Here is a 22,240-nt window from a genome sequence, read left to right as displayed (position 1 = left end):
TTGAAAGGTTGAAATTCCGTGGGCTACAACTCATGGTTCCTGTCAAGATAATCACTACAGGCTTTGTCTTGCAGGTGTCAGCAGTCTTCTTTGCCATCATTCACAGCTTTTGAAGAAACAAATAATACATTCAGAAGTGTGTGTCTGCAGAAAGACAGTGCATCTCGACTGCATTCTTGTACAAGTACCTGTAATGATAATAAATGTAAGAATGAAGGTACTAAGATAAATGTCAGTTCGAATGAAATCTGTAGCAGGCTGAAAACTGAAAGCACTGACACATTTATTATATCATCAGTGCATAATGAACATCTTCATTTCAGTGAAGCAAGACGCCAGTTAAACTCTGCTGCAAGACAAAGGTGTCTTAAGTACAAGTCGGATGGGATTTTGGAAGACACTGCAGAAACAACGTTGAATAAAACGGAGGTTATTAACAGTAAAGATAATTTAAAGAAAGATGCCAAGTTAAGGAGAGAGAGCAATGGTTTTCAATGTATGCACTGTGGGAAGAAAATAGCTACTAAGGATAAATTCAAACTTCATCTTCGAATTCACACAGGTGAAAGACCATATACATGCCATGTCTGTGGAAAACAATTCCGTGTACCTGGAGGATTGAACCGACACATCAGAGACGTTCATGTAGGTGTCAGAGAATTTTCTTGTGATATCTGCAGTAAGACCTTTGCTTCTAAGGCAACTCGAGATGACCACCGTAGAGTTCATACGGGTGAACGTCCATATATATGTGACTCATGCGGAAAAACTTTTAAGACAAAAGCTTGTCTTTATACTCACAACAAAAGTCACTCAGATTCCTACCCATTTCCCTGTACTTATTGCAATAAGGGATTCCGATCGCGACCATCGCTTCTTGCTCATATCCTGACACATACAGGCGAGAGACCTTTCAAATGTGAAGTTTGTGGTAAGGGCTTCCGCATAAAATATGAACTTTCTAAGCATAAACTAGTTCATTCAGAACAAAAGCCTTTTGTCTGTGCAGAATGTGGGCTTTGCTTCCGACAGAAGCGTTATCTGAAGAACCATGGCAAGGTTCACCATTAAGCAAAAGTAAAACAGATTGTTGTTATTTAGTTTAGATTAGTAGGATAGTCTCTGGAATTTGAATCAGTTATGCAGTAATTAAATACAAATTTCATCCATGATATGTAAGCAGTGTCAGTCTTTTAGTGCACTCAGTTTTACTTGTTACTTCACAATGTGTTACGGCACTATAGCGCCATCATCAGGTGCTCCATTTACGTCAGTCTATTTCATTGCTTGCCATTATGTCATTGTAAAATTTAAAAAGTATTTTAAAATGTTCATCAGTTACACTGCTTACATATCATGGACGAGGATCAGTGCAACAGGACACTAAAATACAACATTACAAATTTCATATTTGTAAAGTCACTTGCTGAATGCGTACATTATGTCAGTGAAATAAAAAACCGATGAAATATATTTTAGATAATGTGTGAACTCAGTATAGATGTATGATAGAAGAAACTTTGGTTATTATTTAATTTCAAATGTAAAATGTAAAGAAAGAACCAAAGAACACGTGGCAGGTTATTGGAGTGCTTTATATATACCATAAACTGGATCAGATTAATAGGATATTGTGCACAGAATGTGTTACAGTGAATTTTTGTCATGTGAAGGTGCCATGTTGGTTTATGTAGCAAAAGCCATGTTAACCAGAAAGTGGCATTAAAGTATCAGTTAATGATGATTTTAATTGTAATTTTAATGCAGATATTTATGCATACAGCGTATATGATTGTAAATGGACAAGAAAGTAAAGCTGTCCTTGCAGCAGGCCATGGAGGCCCATAGTGTTGTGCGACATTGAGGTTTCCACATTTTCTAAACATTTGGCTCACAGATGGTGGTGAGGTTGTTAGCCTTGCATACTGGCCACACTATACCCCCAGAAGATTCCTGGTACTCATTGATCCCAGCGCCATATTGCAGCCGGAAGGATTAGATCAATTGAGAATCCAAAGACCTCAACAGGAATCAAACCTGGAACATTCTGGCTTGTAGCATAGTGCCTCAACCAACTCTGCTGCCATGTGTCCTGACTGTTGTAGAGTGCTTGCATAATATAAAGAATCGCATTGAAATTTTGGCCATTTTGCTGTGTTTTCTTTGTGCGATATGACAGTCCCTCAGTTTTAATGCTAAAATAGTGCCTTGATTTACGTGACAGTTTATTTTGTTGTCACCCCTCACTATGTTTATAACTTCTGATTTGATCCTGAATAACTGTAACAGTTGCAAAATAAGTTAAAGCAATTGTGTTGAATACAATGATTTTCTTTTTTATGTTCAAGCACTCTAGGAACACTTAGTAATACAAGGCTCCAGTGTAAAAACAGCTCTGTATTTTTGCAGCTCTTTTACTACCACGTTACTGTTTTGCATTTGGAATTGTATGATGGATCTGGAATAAACATTGTTTCAGAATTACATTCAGAATCATTCTTTGTATGTAATGTGAACCTGTGCATCACTTACATGTGTCATTTTCCCCTGACTCTGACATATTATGTCGCATGTAATGGTAACTGTAAACTTCTTTTATTTTGCACACAAATTCTGACCATGTAATGTGTGGTCATTAATGTGAATGCCCTTTTAAATATTTATGCAGTAACACACCGATAAAGCAGATATATTTAAAATAAACCCTGATTTTATTAAATGTTTTGCATATAAATAGTGGATTTATAGAAAGGAAGAAAGGTACCAAAAGAATCTTTGCAGTGGTACCATTTGTTCTGGCATGTATTCTTATAATTTCTGTCAGGCCTGTTAGACTTATAGGATATTGTCACATAGAATGTTTCCATCTTCTGCCATAAAAACATCTCCTTCCATTACAACAAGTTTGACATTTCTGGATTAACACCATGTAAGTCTTGCAGATTATCAAGATTTCAGAAGACTGTATTCCTTGACCACACTTATTTCCCTCAAGATGAAAATGGCAGTATCCTCCAAAACATTTGCAACAACCTGCAGACTACATGGTGTCACCCCAGAGGACCACAGTCCAAATCTTATACAAATATCAGATCCTGAAAGTCTTTGCAGCAGATATTACTTTATGAAATAACATAACTGTCTTGTGGTAATTATGAATTGGTTAGGATTGATATGGTGGTTGTGGCCTATTTTATGGTACTCTCCTCATTTCCTCAGGGATTTTAGAAGAAAGTGGATGGTCCTGATCTTGGTACTTGGCCATGGGACTGTAAATATATGGAAAAGTTACTTTTGCAGTTTGGTCATTTCTTCATGAGCTATATGGCATCTAGAATGATATAGCAGACATGCTATTGTGAAAGGTCACTAATCTTGTTACATACTTTAAACCATTAAAGTAATGAAACAGTGTCATAACATAACTGAAATGAAGAAATTGCCTCTTCAGTCACAATAAGTTAATTATTATTCATAATGAAAGAAGTACACCTGATGACATAATTTTGTAATTTTTAACTTTAGTGATCCATATTCAGTAAATTAAAAAGAGATTGGAAGTTCTTAATTTTGTAATGAATTCCAGAGTTTACCAAAGAATGTGTAAGAAGAATGAAGTTTAGTATGGTGACCCAGAGTTGAAATGGCATTGATATGTTTTCATAATGGCAATTTTAGTTTTGCAGAAATGCATTTTTTAGGAATACTGTTGGAGATCGGAATGAGAACAGTTTAGTATGCATATAGAGCTCAAGGCCTATTATTTCAATCCTTTTAAAAGCTTCTGATTAATAGGTACATTTTCAAATTGAGTAATTTTCTCAGGATAATTTGTTACACCTGGCACCTTCGTTGTTCTTATGTCCTTGGCTGTAATCAAAATTTCATACCTGTTACCATGAATATGAGTAATAGGAACCTGTTCAAGTTGCAAGCCATTAGCAGTAATCTCTCTACACACTTTATCTTGCAGGTGTCAACCAACTCCTCTGGCATCGTTCAAAACTTTTCATGAGGCATGCCAGACTGCACTGCAGAACATTTATCTGAAGAAGAACATGACAGATATTAAAACACCTGTTCAGTTAAATTATCANCTATTATTTCAATCCTTTTAAAAGCTTCTGATTAATAGGTACATTTTCAAATTGAGTAATTTTCTCAGGATAATTTGTTACACCTGGCACCTTCGTTGTTCTTATGTCCTTGGCTGTAATCAAAATTTCATACCTGTTACCATGAATATGAGTAATAGGAACCTGTTCAAGTTGCAAGCCATTAGCAGTAATCTCTCTACACACTTTATCTTGCAGGTGTCAACCAACTCCTCTGGCATCGTTCAAAACTTTTCATGAGGCATGCCAGACTGCACTGCAGAACATTTATCTGAAGAAGAACATGACAGATATTAAAACACCTGTTCAGTTAAATAAACTTGAGGGATATCTGACTGGGGCTGATGTATCATGTAACTTTTGTGGATGTATTTTTACTACAAAAAGTGAATTAGCAACTCATCTGTCAATGAAACATTGTGATACAGTACTTCATTGTGAAATTTGTGATGGAATATTTTGTGAAAGCAAAACTTTGTTTGTTAAACATATGGAAAATCATGAAGACCAGTTCGAGACAGCGTGTATAACAGAATCTTTGTCAGAAGTTATATGTACAGAGAAAACTAAATCTCACGTGCTTGAAAAGTGTGGTAATTTCCCTTGTAGGGACCGTGGTAAAATATTCATGAAGAAGTCAGAAATGGTAAGTCACATGAGAGATGATCACGAAGAGATTAATATTTCTGAAGCCTTAGGTACTAGGAGTGACGAAAATGTGAATAGGAAGTTGGAGCATTGCATACAAGAGATAAATGAGAAATTTTCATGCAATGTGCGTGGTGAAGTTTTTGCAACAAAATTTGATGCAAAAAGACATAGTAAGAATATGCTTTTTTTTAAATGTTTAAGAAGCAGGTCAGATAATTCGAAAGAAAGTGAAGAATTACAGCATTTATTAGAATCAAATTCCAAAGCATGTTCAAATGCTGACCAAAATCTTAATTCTTCAGAATTTGCATATGGTGTGCATGGAAAATCTTTTGCGAGGAATTCTGATGATGCTGTAAGACACAGAAAAGCTTTGATCCTCAAAAAAGAGAGCAGGGATACTACTGTGGGAGTTTGTGCTGACCTGACAAGAATATCCATTGTTTCACAGAAAGAAATAGCTTGTATGATATGTGAAAGGGTGTTTACTAGGAAGGCTGATATGAGAAGACATGTTAAAAATGTGCATCATGTACAGCAAGGTGATGGAAATCCAAGTAAGAGCCATGGAGTTGATTCATCCACAGCTCATATTGACCCCCCACTGAGTGATAGTGGGAACAGCAGCGTAATTAAAGCAAAAGATACATCCTCTGATACTATAATTAAGCATAAGGGCAAGAAAAGCAGTGCTGATGATGCTGTGTCACGCGCTAAAATTAAAGTTGATGGGAAGACTTACTTTCATTGTCAAGTCTGTGGGAAGAATCTGTTCCGTAGGTGCACGTATGTGAGGCATATGCGTATACATACAGGCGAGAAACCTTTCACTTGTCATGTTTGTGGCAAACAGTTCCGAGCTGAACCACAGATTCAACGTCATGTAAGAGAGGTTCATGAGGGTATCAAGGAGCATGCTTGCCCAATATGTGGAAGAAAGTTTGCCAACACCCGCACAAGAAATGATCATGTGACCGTTCATACAGGTGAACGTCGTTTAGTTTGTCATCTATGTGGCAAGAGATTTAAAACACGTGCGACATTCCATACGCATAAGAGGTCCCATACAAACTTATTCCCTCATAATTGCACTCATTGTGGCAAGTCATTCAGACGGAAATATGAATGCACAAAACACATGATGATACATACGGGTGAATATCCTCATGAATGTGACATTTGTGGGAAGCATTTCCGATATCAGAATGAGATGATTAGGCACAAACTGATCCATTCAGATCACAAGCCATTCAAATGCATGGTGTGTCATCTTAGTTTCAGGCAAGTGAGGTACTTGAAAAACCATACCATGAAAACACACCAGGGCCATCAGTTGGGAGGAAAGAGTGAAGATTTGCACCTGGAGGGCATAGGGATTATAAATTAATTTTTGTAAACTTGGCCTGCATGTGTGATCACATAAGCAAGGTGATAAAGGTGGAGTTGTCTAGGTTAGAACAGTGGAATACTGATTTTCAAGTCATTCATAAAATGTATAATAGAATTAAAAGGAGTTAAGAAATAATGTCTTAACAGCGGATCAGCTGTGCTACTTAATGTCTGTATGATTATTAGTTTTTCTTCATTGTGTATCGGACGACTGTTATATTGCCATGGTTTATGAATATCTCATTATTAAAATGACACTATCGGTATATTATTATTTTACACACACTGTAATTGAGTTTAAGACTTGCATAGTGCCGCAAAGCTGCAGATGGTAGCACACAACATTGTGGGCCGTGATGTATTGAATAAAACATAATGAGAATTTAAAGAGAATACTGTTGGTACTATATGCTATGTGGTGTTCTGCATATGAATGCTGATGTGGACTAGCAAGAATCAAGCATCAGCAGCTGTAATCACTCTGCACACTTTGTCTTGCAGGTGCCAACTGTCTACTCTGACAACGTTTAGGGCGTTCCAACAGGCACAAAATGCATTGAAGAGTATGTACGAGCCCATGGTCACCATTTCTACTGTATCTGAACCTATTGACTGGATTAAGTCTGAAGATTACAACTTAGATGAATTACAGACAACCAAGACAGATGAACAGCATCAATCAGATGAGTTATATCATTGTGACATTTGTGATGAAAAAATCAGAGGGAGCAAATATGCAATGGAGACTCACATGGAAGGTCACAAACAAGATAGGAAAATGGAGAATCCAGTTGTGTATGATTCAGACAGTTCAGAGTTAGGGCTTGAACCAGCACATTATGAGTCTCCTGATAATCATCATAGTAGTAGTAGTAGTGGTGACAAGAAGAAAAGGACAAGGACTAAATTGAAGAAACTTAAAATTGTTAAGTCAACAAAGAGGATTGTCTGTAAATCCACTAAGGATTTCCCTTGTGATATATGTGGCAGGATATTTAATAGAACATACCACTTAAACAGACATAAAAGAACACACCGACCTCAGAGTGATGCACCACCAAAAGATGAACCAATCTTTCAGTGCGAATTGTGTGGGAAGAACTTTAGTTGCAAGAGCACGCTGAAATCTCACCAAGTTGTACACACAGGTGAGAAACCATTCACCTGTCACATTTGTGGTAAGAGCTTCTCTCAGACAGGATTGTATTACCACCTGAAGCATGTTCATGCAGGCATCAAAAACCACAGCTGCGATATATGTGGTCGCAGCTTTGCAGCAAAGCCTGCTATGGAAGATCATCGTCGCATCCACACAGGAGAACGTCCTTATGTGTGTAGTACATGTGGAAAATCATTTAAAACAAAGGCTACGTTGTACATACACAATAAAATTCACACAGATATATTTCCTTTTGCATGTTCCTATTGTGGTAAATTGTTCCGGAATCAGCATGAAATGGTTAAACATCTAGTGACACACACGGGTGAAAAACCACATATTTGTGATATTTGTGGGCGTGGCTTTAGAGCAAGAAATGAAATGACTAGACATAGGATGTTACATTCAGATGATAAACCGTTCGTATGTTCAGCATGTGGGTTGGGATTCAAGCAGGAGCGATACCTAAAAAGACATATGAAAGCCCACCATCCTGGTAACCAGTGAGGAAAGAAGTAAGGTTATTTTTTATTTTTTATTTTTTTTTGCATAAAGATAATATCACTCATTTGTGTATATAGATTGTGCCAGTTCTGTTTCTTCAGTAAATATTACAGTGACAGAAATTGGTTTATAGGCTTTTTATGTGATTACAGTTCCTTTCTTTTGGTGCTCCCTGCAGTAATTTTGTAGCAACATTCCGTGTAAATTGTACTCTTGCTGAACTACAGGTTTGAAAAATGGCCACAATACAGTGACAGATGATGTATGTTTCTTGACACTTTGATGTCTGTGGTGGTTTTAAGAAATCACAAAAATGGTTTGAGTAAATATTTTGAAAATACATATTCCATCAGTATTTTATTTTATCTAAGTATGGAATATAGTGGAAGTATGTAAAACTCTAAAGAAATCTGTGGAATAGAAGCAGTGGTTAGTTTCTGGAAATTTTCTTCTCATTATGTATTTTAATTCTAAATGTGATGCCCTTTAGTTTTGCTTCAGGAAGGATGTTGTAAAATTCTGGGTTGGCACTGGTCATCACTGCTGTATGAGCATCTACATTATGATTTTTATAATAATTATTCAAAGCGTATGTAGGGTAACTTTGAATATAATTTTGTCATGAAGCTAGTGTAAGTGAGGGCTTTCCCAACACTAGATCACAGTATTTAGTGTAATGTATAAAGAGAAAAGTATTAGAAATCTGCTAATGAGGGAATCTATTGTACTCATATTATTTTTATTTATATCTTTCCTATTTTAAGTATTTGTGAGATTGGGGCAATGTTTGTGGACCACCTGTCTCCAGTGATTGCATTCAGTTAACACCATAGGTCACTTTTACTATTTGTTACAATGTGTTTTTTTTTTCCTGCCAAGTATTTGTTAGTTAACATCAACTACCAATAATAGTGAAGTCAGTATACCACCGCAAGGTGATTCTCACTGCTAAGTAATGTCAGTAAAGGTAATAGCAATGAATAAATACATATATAAAGAACTCCTTTGTATTTATCATTTTATCTCACATGCAATTTGAAACAGCTGCTTCCTGAATGCTGTCACATTGGGCTGTAGAATGAGAAATTTGTTTTAATGCTTTTTTATGAATGTGATAAATGGTGTGTGGTATTTTTATCTCAGTTTTTTATTGGTTTATTAGTGATGTTGATATCTGTTTTCTAAAATTAAATAAAAAAATCAGTATCAATTATGTGTACTTACTACCATCCTGATATTATAGATCATATTTCTCCCTGCATCATTTGAAAGATTTTTGTGGTAACAGTTTTATTGCTTAAAAGTAATGTGACATTTCAAGAACAGAGTCTTTACATATTTATCAAAATAGGTTCCATTGGGTGAATATCAAAGTTTTTTTTTTTCTTCTGTTGTAAGCCTAAGCCAGTGGACATGAACAAATTATTACGTTTATATATGTGGCCTTCCTTGAACAGGTGATGCTTTTTCTTTCTCTTAAGAAATGTTGTCCTTTTGTTGAACTTGAATGTTCATCATTTTTTCATGCAAGTTTGAAATTAGCTACTTTGTGAAAAACTGCGCTTTACAACTTTATTATATTGATATCACTACTCAGTGGTGTCTGTTGTCCATGATGTTTGTTTATTTTCCTTTTAAACTTCAATTTTACTCTCCTGGATTTGAATGCCATAAGTATTCAATTTCTTGTTATTTCATAGTACATAAAATTAAAAGGTATGGCAACTGTGACTTCAAAATGGAGTTATTGCACAGTTGTTTGTTTCAACTGTCTTAAATAAGTGCATCCAGAATATTACCCCCTGTGATGCAAAAAATAAGCATTTTGAAGAACATGGTAGTTCCTGGTATCATTCCATAGTGTGCATATGTTTTACTGTTTTAAAATTTAAGAGGAATTATAAGCTAATAAAATAAAACATGTTATATGTAAATGAATAGGTTATGTGGTGGGGAATTAGTTTCGCTTATAAATGCATATGCACCATTGGGATAATTTTTTTAGAAGCATGAAACATTAAGCTTTGGTTTAATCTCTCTCTCTGTATGATTTTGTTTCTTGGCTGTCCAGACACAACCAGGAACCCAAACAAAATGTCAAGAGGTTGTAACACTTGTCTCATTATTTGATATTTGTGTACTGTAACTGGAGAACCCAGCATAGGGCCCTGTATGCACTGTTAGAAATTTCTGCTCACATTGTTCTTTAATACAGTTTTAAACATTTATAAACATGTAGTTATCTCAGTCTTCAGAATTGCAAAATGATGGTATGGCATAAATCAGACATTCTGCAAGTCATGTTAAAAGTTTGCTAACAGTCAAAGCATTGTTGCATGTATAAGAGAACTGCAGCAGTCGCATTCCATAAACTGACATGTAATATTTCATATGCTATCACAAAGCTTGTATAATATGATCACAGCTCATTTCACTTTTTGAGTGCATATTGCTGGAAGACATCTTGTCCCCTGTGGGTCGCAATTACGAGGGAGAGTTAGTAAGTATGTCACAGATGGATATACAACATGTGATATTCAAACCTGGGGGAAAAAAAAAAACCTTTATTTCCTGACATATCCCCCACAAATATTGATACACTTGTCTCATCTCTCTATCAGTGATTCAGAACCTGCAGCACAGAAGTCTTTTAACTTTTGTCTCAGCCACCAAGTGGTTTTTTTAGCAGACCAAATAGAGGGAAGTCACTAGGGGCCTTCTGAAGACAGGCTAACAGTATTCCCTGAGAATCCCAAAACAAGATAAGCATAACCTTCCCAGCTGATGACATACCCCAGAATTTTAGTTGAAGATGAACTGGGATGTTTCCAGTAAATTGAAGCATGCTTTAATCTGGCTTGGTAGTGATGCACCCAAAATTTGTCCCCAATAACAGTCTTATAAGGCATATCTGCTCCTTTATCTACATACCATAAGAGATGTTGCAAGGACAGACCCATGCAGTTTATTTTTTCTTGATCCTTCAGTTCTCCGGGCACCCACCATACACACACTTTTCAGAACTTCAAATGATCATGCTTTATGCTGTATGCTAAACCATGGGAACACCCTAATGCAGTTGTTACACCGTCTATCATTATCCTGCCTTCAGCTTGAAAAAACTCCTCTACCCACTACACACACAGTTGCTTCTGCCATAGTCGCAACAGGGTAACCTGGTTGGGCATCGTCTGCGACTTTCAAATGTCCTTGAGAGAATTCCTCGACCCAGCTGTGAACCACTTTATGCAACAGGCACTTCCCACCATAAACTGAAAATATTTCTTCATGAATATCCTTTGCATTGAGTGCTTTTGCCCACAAAAAAGGCACAACAGAATGCTGCTCTTCTGTATTACACCAAGCACAGTTGTAATTTTGACTACTGAAACCAGCCTCAGAACATGTGACTGCGCATCTGCTACCTGGACTCTCATGAAGCTGGACTGTTGCCTAGTGATACACATAGAAAACCTATTATGTCCATTACAGCTGTTTTACTTTGTGACCTATTTACTGACTCTCCCTTGTTCTTCACCCTAGACCAACATTTCTCTAGGGTGGTATAGTGTGGAATTTGAAACGTTTCTGGAATTTCACAATAGGGAACTGTTCTGCCTGATGGATATTCATTATTTGCAAAGTATAGAAATCCCAGTATGTGCAACAACCAGTCACTTCTAATGACCTGACTAGAAAAGAGTACAGTACAGCTCGTTAGTTAATTGACAGGATGTTGTGATTGAATGGTTAACACTCTTAGTGATGTATATACCATGGGAAGGTACAGTGTCTTTTAATTTTGCTCTAAAATAGAATGGACTGTTATGCTCAGTTGGTATTACCACCTGTCTTGCATTGAGGAGGTTGCAGATTCATTTCTCATCAGCCATTCTGAGATTTTCATGGTTTTAGTATGTAACCAAGTAAATGTGGGATAATGTAGAATAACCCCTGACTGCTTCAGCTTGTGTATTATTTATTATTCATAACCATCCTACAGTTTAGCACTGCATAACTCATGCAACTGAGAAAATGTTCAGTGAAGTCTGGTGTAGATTTCATATTATTTCCAATGAAAATTGTGTTGGCATAGGAACTTCCTAATATGATTGATATTCAGGTCTAATGTCAGCTGAAACTCTGGGCACAAAGAGCAGTAATTACTCTGCACACTTTGTCTTGCAGGTGTCAACTGCCTCCTCAGACTCCGTTCAAAGCTTTGCAACATGCCAAAAATGAAATGAGAAGTATGACCCAGCCCAGGGATACCACCGATGGTTTGAGTGATGTTAATGGCATGGTTCAGAATGAATCTTATGATTTGGAAGACACGTTGTTGACTTGTGATTACTGTGGACAGATCTCTGCTGAGAAAACTGAATTAGTGGTTCATATCTCTTCAATGCATTCACAAGACTTGGTCAAACCAGTTATTCCCACAGAAAATAAGTCAGGGATAGAGATGGAATGTAAACCAGATGATTGCAGTATTAATGGTTGTGTGGATGATAGTTACAAAGGCTATAGTCATAAAATAAGACTAGGAAAAATGAAACATCTTATTACAGCAAAGCAGAAATTTCCTTGCAGTATGTGTGGAAGTGTTTTTAACAGAAAGTCTGATATGTGTAAACACGTTAAAAAGCACAGATTGCAAGATTTTGATGTTACTAATGTAGCAATTCGTACTGATTATTCACTTGTTACTTCTGACAATAGTTTTGCTGATGCCAGTGTCCATGAATTAATTCCTGATAGGAGACTTGATGAAGCTAATTTAATTGAAGTGGAAAGGGGACATGAAGATTCTGTCAGTAAAGACAACAGAAAGACTAGGGAGATAATTACATGTGGGATGAATAAAGGTTTCTCATGTAATGTTTGTGGTAGAGTACTTTCAAGAAAGTATGACTTATTTAGGCATTTGAAAACACATGATAAAAAATTGGACTCCTGTGAATCTTTAAACATAAATAATGACAATGGTGTAGTAGGAAATGTAGAGCAGATGGTTTCAGCTATGAAATCTGGGTTGGGGGGAAGTGGTGTCATTCATGGTTTTCCATGTAATATATGTGGTAGAATCCTTACAAGAAAATTTGACTTGAGTAGGCATGTGAAAACACATTCAAGAAAGCCAGATCCCTTTGTTGGTGCAGTTGATCATGCATCTCCAGGAGTTGTTTCTGGTGTTGATATTCCACCAGACAGCTTTGGTCCAGGTAGTGGGTCAGTTGGTATTATACAGGAAACCAGTGATGGTCATATGCATGAAGATGAGTGTATCATGGACACATTCTTTAATGATGAAAGAAAAACTGATTTCCCATGTAACATTTGTGGTAGAATATTTACAAGAAAGTATAATTTATGTAGGCATTTAACAGTTCATACCAAGAATCAGTATCTCTACCCCAGTGAGAGAGGCTTGAGCATGAGACCGACACTTGTAAGTGGGAATGTGAATTCAAGCTCAAGTTTTGGTCCACAGTTGGGGAGTTCAGTGGTTAAAAATAGAACATTTGATATCTTTAGAGGCCGAAACTTTTCATGCAATATATGTTCTAAATCATTTATCAGAAGATTTGATTTAAAGAGACATGCAGAACATCACTCCCTTGAAGATGTTGGTAACTTGAAAGATAGTAATGACTGTGAGTCACTGTCTACTGCGAAGGTGGTCATAGAAGACAGGACACTTTATAAGTGTAAACACTGTGGTAAATACCTTATGACGAGGAACAGCTATGTGCAGCATCTGCGCATCCATACTGGCGAGAAACCTTGTACTTGCCATGTATGCGGCAAACAGTTCAGAACATCTGCATTGTTAAATCGCCATGTTAGGGATGTGCATGAAGGCATAAAGGAGCATCCATGTGATTTCTGTGGACGTAAGTTTGCCAACAAACGTGCAGTGCTGGACCATAAGAGGACTCACACTGGAGAACGTCCTTGTGTCTGTCATGTATGTGGGAAAGCATTCAAAACAAAGGCATCACTCTATGTACACAACCTGTTTCATATGGACGTATTTCCACATAAGTGCATGCATTGTAACAAGTGCTTCCGCAGGAGACAGCACTTGAATGTGCACCTTTTGCTTCATACTGGTGAGAAGCCACATAGCTGCCAAATTTGTGGGAAGCGTTTTCGATTACGGAAAACACTGAAACGACATGTTCTTACACATACTAATGAAAAACCGTTTGAGTGTCTGGTGTGTGGACAGCTTTTTGCTCAGGAGCGGTATCTAAAAAACCATGGGAAGACCCATGGAATTCGAATTGGCAAAAAAATTCCAACTCTGGATGTTGTTTTGCCCACACGCAGTACTTGAATTATAGAATACATGGACCTGAAAGTAGCAGTAACATTGTCCACTTATATGCATGATGCACTTAAGATTTGCACAGAATGGCAGCTCCTTTGTGAGAAAGTAGGAATTTTTTAGGGTATTTTGAATATTGAGCTGACTCTTAATATCATGTCTTATTTCGCTTTCATTTTCCTTATAATTTTTCCATTTTATGTAAGATGTGAATAGTGCTATTCTCACAACTTTTTCAGTAGATTATGTGTTATTCACTTTGTTAGAATGATTACAACATCTTTATTAGTACAGCACAAAGAGATCATTGTACTTTTAACATTGTGTTTATGCTGTTTTGGTGAGGTAATACATAAACCGTTACTTAATGAAAGGTATGAATTACAGCTTTCCTTATTTTATAAGGAAAAATTAATGTATATTATGAGCTTCTCTGTCATTGTGTCGGCATTTGTTTTTCCTAACAACCTGTGAACCTGGTTACAGATTTTCATAAAACTTGTCATAAACATCATGCCACTGGAGGTCATCATCATCCTTTTTCTGCTTATTATGTAATTGCCACCATTTCTGCCCAAAATTAAGGAAAAAATATGTGAGTGACACAGTCATACATAATATTTTCAGAGAAAATTGTAACCAGATCCAACAAGTACCAAAACATAAAATATATTAGTAAAGTGACTTATTTTCTGCATTGTATTTTGAGTTTCAAATATTCAAATGTTACAAAACCATAAAAAATTAATAAAGAGTGTATTTTGAAGAATTAGTGTCTTAATCCTTTGCCACGCCATTTAAATTCACTGTATTCTGACACTATCAGATCAGTTAATATTACTGTGTTTTAGTTGTTAAGTGTGGAAGTGTACTTCTTTGTGAGAGGTGAGAAAGGGTTAGACAGTTTTATAAAGAACTTCCATAATCATAAGAAGAAGAAGAAGGCGCTTCGGCTTTGAAACTGATGGGAAGACATTTATAAATATCTTATGACATGCTAACAAGGCTTAATTCTTAGAAGAATGAAGGTGATGTATTTTTTCATTCAAGCATTGAGTAAATTTGCTTTGCTTCAGTCATGCAATGAAAGGACTTTCAGTCAGTTCATACTGTTACAGAGGTGTAACAAAAATTGGAAGAGCCTCTTTCCATTGTCTGTTGATGTAAGTTGTAATGGAGACTTCTGGTAACATAATACCAAGGTCTGGTATTTCTCAGCTCATAATTGTTATTCAGTTATCAGAGTTTTTACAAATTCCTGACAGCCTCTTTACATAAAGAGTCTACCAGAATGTTATGCATGAACTTGAACACATCTGACAATGGTTTAAGAATCAATTGGAGTTACTCAGCTGGAATTGGTACCGAAGACATTTGGGATAGCGGAAGTAATGACCACACAATTTGTCTTGCAGGTGTCAGCTTTCTCCTTTGACATCATCCTCAACAGAGCTACACATTCCAAGTACATCAAGGATAAAAGTTATGGATGAAGATAAAACTCTTTCCCAGCATGCCTATTTTGTTGGTATTAAGTCTGAAGATGAGTCAGTGAGCACATCAGAAACAGTGTGCTGTTTCTGTGGCTTGTCTTTCCCACAGAAGTGTGACCTACAACTTCACCATCTTCCGGTTCCTACTCTATGTGTTCTGAATTGTAAGCTATGTGACGAAACTTTCACTGTAAAAGATGACTTCCTGGAACACATAAAAGGACATGGCGTTAAGTTGCATAAGAACAGTGTTATGTGTTTTTACTGTGGTCTTTGTTTTTCTCAAAAGCTAGAACGTGACACACACATTTCTTTAGTCCATTCAAACAACAAGTTGCACTGTGCAGAGTGTAGTGAAGTTTTTCAATGCAAAGGGTTGTTTTCTGAGCACATGCGATGCCACAAGAATCTGAAGGAAAGAAAATCATCCGGGTTGTGGTCAGAATATATAGGTATCAACATTGTTAAAAGCACAGTCAGTCATGAATCTACACAAAAAGTTAAAAAAGCAGGGGGAAAGTGTAATAAACACTCAATAGATGATTCTACAGTGAAGGAATGCACATGTGATGTGTGTGGGAAAATGTTCGCAAGGAATTTTGACTTAAAAAGACATATGGAGATTCATGAATCTCATAGAATGTATGTGTGTAGTGAATGCCCCAAAACTTTTAAATCCAAGGGGAGTTTAAGAGAGCATGAAAAGAACCATATATTAACAAATGTTACTGCAGATGAGGCTCAGAAAGTAGGCTGCCAGTGCAAGTATTGTGGTCGAATCCTTTCGAGGAAGTATGACCTGAAGAGACATATGAAAATTGTGCATGGTCCTAAGCAGTCCAAAGGTGCTTTTATATGCCAACGACAGTCCCCTGTAAGTTCTGTTGGATTGAATTCTAATATAAATAAAGCTGTGGATAATTCCAGAGGTCACTGGAATGAGCTTGAGTCTGAGATGCAGAGTGTTCTTGAAGAGCATGAGTCAGAAGTCACTGATGCTGCATACAGTCAAAACTCTGAGGAAAGGTTTCCATGTGGTATTTGTGGGAAGTCATACACAAGGAAGTATGATGTTAAACGACATGAAAAAATACATGGTTCGAGAGATATCACACAAGAAGAATGCGAGAATAATGAGAAAGTTAAAGTAAAACGTAAGAAAGCTTATGAAGAATTTTCTAAATACAACCTGATGCCACTGAGTGAAGAAGAAATTTCACATGCAAAAGTTGAAGTAAATGGTAGAATATTGTATCGTTGCAGCTATTGTGGGCAGCATATAATAACTAGATACACTTACGTTCGTCATATCCGTATTCATACTGGTGAAAAACCATATCCTTGCCCTCAGTGCGGAAAACAATTTCGTATTCAGACATTACTGAATCGCCATGTCAGCGATGTACATGAGGGCATCAAGAAATACCAGTGTGATATATGCGGTAAGAAGTTTTCCAGCAGTAGTGCAAGAGTAGAACACAAATTCATCCATTTTGAAGAACGCTCTTTCATGTGTCATGTCTGTGGTAAGACATATAAGACCAAGGCATGTCTCAAAATGCATAGTAGATTTCACAAAGCTGTTGGAGATTTTCAGTGTCATCATTGTGATAAAAGATTCAAAACACGTCCAAACCTGAAATCACATATCATGATACACACAGGGGAAAAACCCTATGCTTGCCAATTCTGTGGAAAGTGTTTTCGAACAACGCATGAGCTTAAAAATCATGAACTCATACATACCAACACCGAGACATTCCATTGTACAGTATGTGGGAAAAAATTTTCACAGGAACGATACCTTAAAAATCATCTGAGAAATCACAGAACACATATTACAAAAACGATTGGAAATAGGCAATAGAATGTTGTGTATGGACCTTTTGTAAGATTAAAGTACGTTGTAAAATTAGGTTTATTACAAATTGAAAGTTTTATGTTAGGGTCCTGCTAAAATAATTGATGGTTCTCTAGCTGTCAAAGAAATTACTTGCTTTTATGGAAACCAAAGGTACTTCACTGTGTATACAAAAACCTACCATTGGCCCATATCCCATATATTCACAGCTTATTTTTCTGATGGGTATTTTAATATTATTTGAACTTTACACCTTTGTTACCCACCCTCCTCTTGAGATTTGCAAACCTTTTATTTTTTAATTTCTTATTGTCCTCATTTCTCCAGTTTTCATCTTTTCAGAACCTGTTATGATTTATAAATCTGCATAAATTTAAATGGAAAATTTTATTGAGAACATTGTTCATTTTGATAGAAAAAGAACTGAGTTGCTTCAGTTTCTGAGGGTTTCCAGCATGTGGGCGAGAGTATGGGGACAGACATTGTTGTGCAACAACAGATTTCCCTCTGGCAGTCTCCCTCTTGTTTTAGAGCAGATTGCATGCTTAGCCCCTTCTGAAGCATGTCACAATAGGTTGCACTTATGATAGTTGTTCCACATTCGAGGCAGGTCTCAAGAATTAGGCCCTTGAGAATCCCAGAAGGTGGTCACCATGAACTTGCCTGCTGATGGTTGCGTTTTGAATTTCTTTGCAACAGGAGATGACAGATGCTTCCATAGCATGCTCTTCCACTTGGTTTCTGGTTGATAATGATGAACTCATGTTTCATCACCTGTGATGATCTGTTGCAGAATGTTGTCACCTTCTTAGCAATAATGAGCCAAATGGCAGGAACATGTCTAGGTGCATGCACTTACGCTGCCTACGTACCCACATGGCACGCACTTTGTGGAGCTAAAGGTTATCATGCACCACAGAATAGGCAGACCCAGTACTAATATTCAGTTTTTTTTGCATTTCCATCAACCGCCACTCTTTTCAGAATTGCTGGGGTTTTGGTCTTTTTCCATCATCCAGTATTCTAGAGACTAGAAAACAGGTTTCAGAAACTAGATCTATTTCCATCCTCAAGTTAGGGAGGAAGACATCTACTCAGTTGGGTCCCGTAGAAAGAGCTAAGCTTGAGCACTCTTCTGTTTTGAAGAATCAGTTTCCTAGCTCTTTTTTCATTCTGTGCGGTTGTGACTGGTTGGACAACCCAAGCGCTCTGCATCAGTCACACTCCTAAAGCCGTTTTAAACATTTAAATCCTCTCATACACAACTTTATAAGAGAGAGCATTGTCCCCACGCTGAGCACGCATGCACTGATGAATTTGTCCACCTAGTACACCATCTGCCCACAAAAAAAAATATCACAGATCTTTGCTCCTCCCTGGTGTGATTCTGAAGTTCCGCTGTTATGTTCATCTCTTCATGACAAGTCTCACGCTAACTGCAAGGTCAACAGGCTTGCCTTGCTGACTAGTCAGATAACACCTAACAGTGCATCCGTCCCTCCTGTTCTTCCCATTTTCTTCAAAAATATAAAAGTAGAAACTTTTTTGAAGAAAAAGCTTCTGTGATTGTGAACTACACATGTAATTTGTCTGCCCTTGATCCTTATCTGTGTTCTCTTCCATTCCATAGATATCCTGAAGAGACTACTAAATGGGTGAAGTACGTATTGAGAAATGCTAATCTAACAGGTCTTCCATTACATGTGATTTTTGTAGGAAAGGTGTCATTGTTTGGTCATTATAATGTGTACATGTTAAACACAAAATATGTGACTTAAGGTTGTACTGGACTGGCAGTGATATCTGTTTACTTTAGTTTTATGTACTTTACTTGTTGGCTGAGATGATAATGCTTCTGTCTTGTCGACAGGAGGTGTCAGGTTTGGATCTTGGTTGGATCATTCTAGTCTCCTCTGACATGTTTCTTCTGTTGTCATTTTCCTCAATTACTCCAGGCATGTGCTGGGGTAGTACCTCGTATTAGGCCATGGCTGCTTTCTTCCATGTCCTTGCCAGTTTATCCCACTCTTTGATACTGTATGATCTGAAGTACTGACAGTCAGATGGTACCTAGTAAAATTCAGGTTTCTTCTCTTGGGCTTCATGACAGATTTGTCTCTGAGTTCATAACTCTGTGTAACCAACTAGTTGATGAATGTTTTACTTTGGTTGTTACTTTAGGTGAGCTGTATGGTTACGTATTGGAAGCTGTAACATCTCTTCATCTGGTTTTTCATTTGTTCTCTACCTCCCAAGTTTGAATCTAGGCCAGGTTACCAGCTAACATGACTAAGATTTTCTTATTTTTCCTCAGTTTCTCAAGCTTATTATGCTATCCCCCCCCCCCCATTTGAAAGAACAATGTTAAATAAGATAAGTGATCACCCGTTTAGTTTTGTTGTAAGCTTTTGGGGAGTTATGAATTGTGTCAGAATTGTTAGTTACAATATTATTACCAAGAATAAGATTTTCTGGCCTGTGTACATTAAAAATCAGTTTGTAATATATGTAAACTTTAGTTGGATTGTGTGGTAGAAATTAGTTTGTAACATGTATGAACTATAGTTAGATTGTGTGTTAGTCCATGGAGTGTGTTTGTGTTACATTTCACACTAGTTGTACCAAAATGTTCACACTTTAGATCCTAAATCTGAATTCCTGTGAAGACAGAGGGCTTTGGTATGTAGATTTGGATTCTGCGTGACTTCCTATTCTCTCAGTACATATAGCTCCCACCCAACACATTCTCTCTCCTGTCTCAAATTAGTGAGGGATCAAGATGAATCCAGTAAAACTGGAATAGTTAAAAGTTATTATGCTGTCATTTGTATTTAATCACACACATGTAATATTGAGGCAGGTTTAAATTAAATGTGTGATACTGGAAGAATACCTGGTAATATGTGGGAATTCAAATAAATGTTCTGTGGTAATTTCTTTTGAGTTATTGCCTACTGTATTGGAACTGATTTAACAAACCGTGACATAAATATGTACTCTTCCACTCTCCTTTCTTCAACATTTGAGCTCTGCAGTCGAATTTCTTTTGTTATGATTTAGTGGTACTAATATAAAAGCTTAGATTTAAATAAAACCATCTTCCATGTCTCTTCTTGAGTTTGATTTGTGTGTTGTATGAGCTTTACTTTCTTTTATTTAATAATAAAGTACTTGTAACTTCATAGGAGACAAGAAAAATGTTTTTATAAAGTTACAGAATACTACCACATAATTTCATCTCCTTTTATGTGAGTAAAAATGAGTACCAGATATCTTCCTGGAGGTAAAGGGCAGCCAGCATGTAAGGCTGACAACCCCACTGCCATCTGTGAACCGACTGTCTTAGAAAATATTGGAACCTCGACATCTCCCAACCCTATGGGCCTCCATGGCCTATTACAGGGATAGCTTTACCTTTACCTTTAATATTGAAGATTTTGGCAGAATTAAATAAACTTAAGGGTGAAATGTTTTCTTAAAAGTATTTTATCTGTTAAGTCAGTTAGGACATGCCTGTGGTGGAATAGTAAGAGGTCTACATCCTGGGGCACATGGAGCAAATGGGATCTGTGGAAATCTGTGTATTTTGTTTCCCGTTGAAGTAACTGAGAAGGCGGGCCACGCCACAGCTCAAGCGGTTAGTCGCTGGCTTCCCACTGTGGTGGCCCAGGTTCAATCCTGGGTCTGGTCAAGTGGGATTTGTGGTGGACAAAGTGGTGCTGTGGTGGTTTTTCTCTGAGTACTTCGGTTTCCCCTGCCAATCTCCATTCCACCAAATTCTCCATCATCATAATTACCCGGGGAAGGCTACAGTAGGCCGATCTGTGGCCGCTGTGCCGAGTGGACCCAGTTGGACTCCACCCTCCCACAAAGCGAATTAAAAAAAAAAGCTGAGAAGGCATAGTGCATTTTAAAGCACATCAGTTATTGAAGAACTGCTAAACAGGCGTGTTTGAAGCTGATATGAGTTAGATTGGCAAATTATTTGCATTCAGGAATTACCTTCATGGATTTAGAGCTCTGTGGATGTGTCACTGGCTGTTGTCTGTGTGTGACTCATCAGTATGTGATACTAATTTTACACATTTTATGACCATCACACCCAATATTTCTAAGCTAGATCTGATTGTAAGATTTAATTCTGGTTTTAAGCCATTCGGTGACCATAAAGTAATTATAAATTTGCCAGAGGCACTTTGGTGATGATTTTGTGTGCGCGCGCGTGTAAACATATGTGCGCCAATTATTGAAGAAGTAAAGGTCTGTTAACTTGGAATTGATTTCTCAATTGCATGAATACACTGTTTTGTTTGTGTGTGTGTGTGTGTGTGTAGGTCTGTATGTATGAAAAAAATATAAATTAGGATTGATACTTCTGATTGTTAAATTACATTTATTTTGTGAATATCATCAATAAATATGTTAAAATTCTAAAACCTTGTTTTTATTTATTAATGATAGTATTCATAATGAAGATGGTTATTGTTATTGTTATCATAATTGTAATCATATTTAAATTATTGTGATCACTTAATGTTTCTTCAGCTTAATAAAGAGATAAACAGAACTTGCAACCAAATATTGAACATTTGCTAGTGACTGGATGCTGGCATTCAGAACTATCTTGCCCACGTAGAGTATATGTATATATTAAGCTGCTTATACAGATACAGGTAGCATAATAATTAAATGGTTGTTTATTTTCTCAAAAGTCTCCCAGTTTCAGTTAATGGC

At 36.9% G+C, this 22,240-nt stretch overlaps 2 protein-coding genes across 13 annotated transcripts in view; both read left to right on the top strand.

Moving 5' to 3' along the window:
* The window catches only part of LOC111872345 (gastrula zinc finger protein XlCGF57.1), a 151,316-nt gene that overhangs the window by 59,974 nt on the left and 69,102 nt on the right, over positions 1-22,240 (top strand). The window contains exon 6 of one of the 12 annotated variants that reach the window (XM_023866115.2): positions 15,568-20,832. The exons of 9 other annotated variants lie outside the window; for them this stretch is intronic. In XM_023866115.2, the coding sequence (XP_023721883.1) occupies positions 15,568-17,512 (1,945 nt within the window). In that variant the 3' untranslated portion in view covers positions 17,513-20,832. 2 more of the 12 variants (XM_023866114.2, XM_023866128.2) reach the window with 2 other exon arrangements.
* LOC111872349 (zinc finger protein 585B-like) lies at positions 4,165-6,650 on the top strand. Its single transcript, XM_023866135.2, has one exon. It carries the CDS (start codon positions 4,399-4,401, stop codon positions 6,151-6,153), a length of 1,755 nt encoding a protein of 584 aa, XP_023721903.1. The 5' UTR covers positions 4,165-4,398; the 3' UTR covers positions 6,154-6,650.

The sequence above is a fragment of the Cryptotermes secundus genome, unplaced genomic scaffold, assembly GCF_002891405.2.
Source record: "Cryptotermes secundus unplaced genomic scaffold, Csec_1.0 scaffold55, whole genome shotgun sequence".
Taxonomy (NCBI): Eukaryota; Metazoa; Arthropoda; class Insecta; order Blattodea; family Kalotermitidae; genus Cryptotermes; species Cryptotermes secundus.
Note: the sequence above shows the minus strand (reverse complement) of the source record. Positions and strands in the feature narration are given on the sequence as shown.

What these genes read in the sequence shown, in the direction of transcription:
- LOC111872349 (XM_023866135.2), top strand. Translation starts at nt 4,399, where the DNA reads ATGACAGATATTAAAACACCTGTTCAGTTAAATAAACTTGAGGGATAT.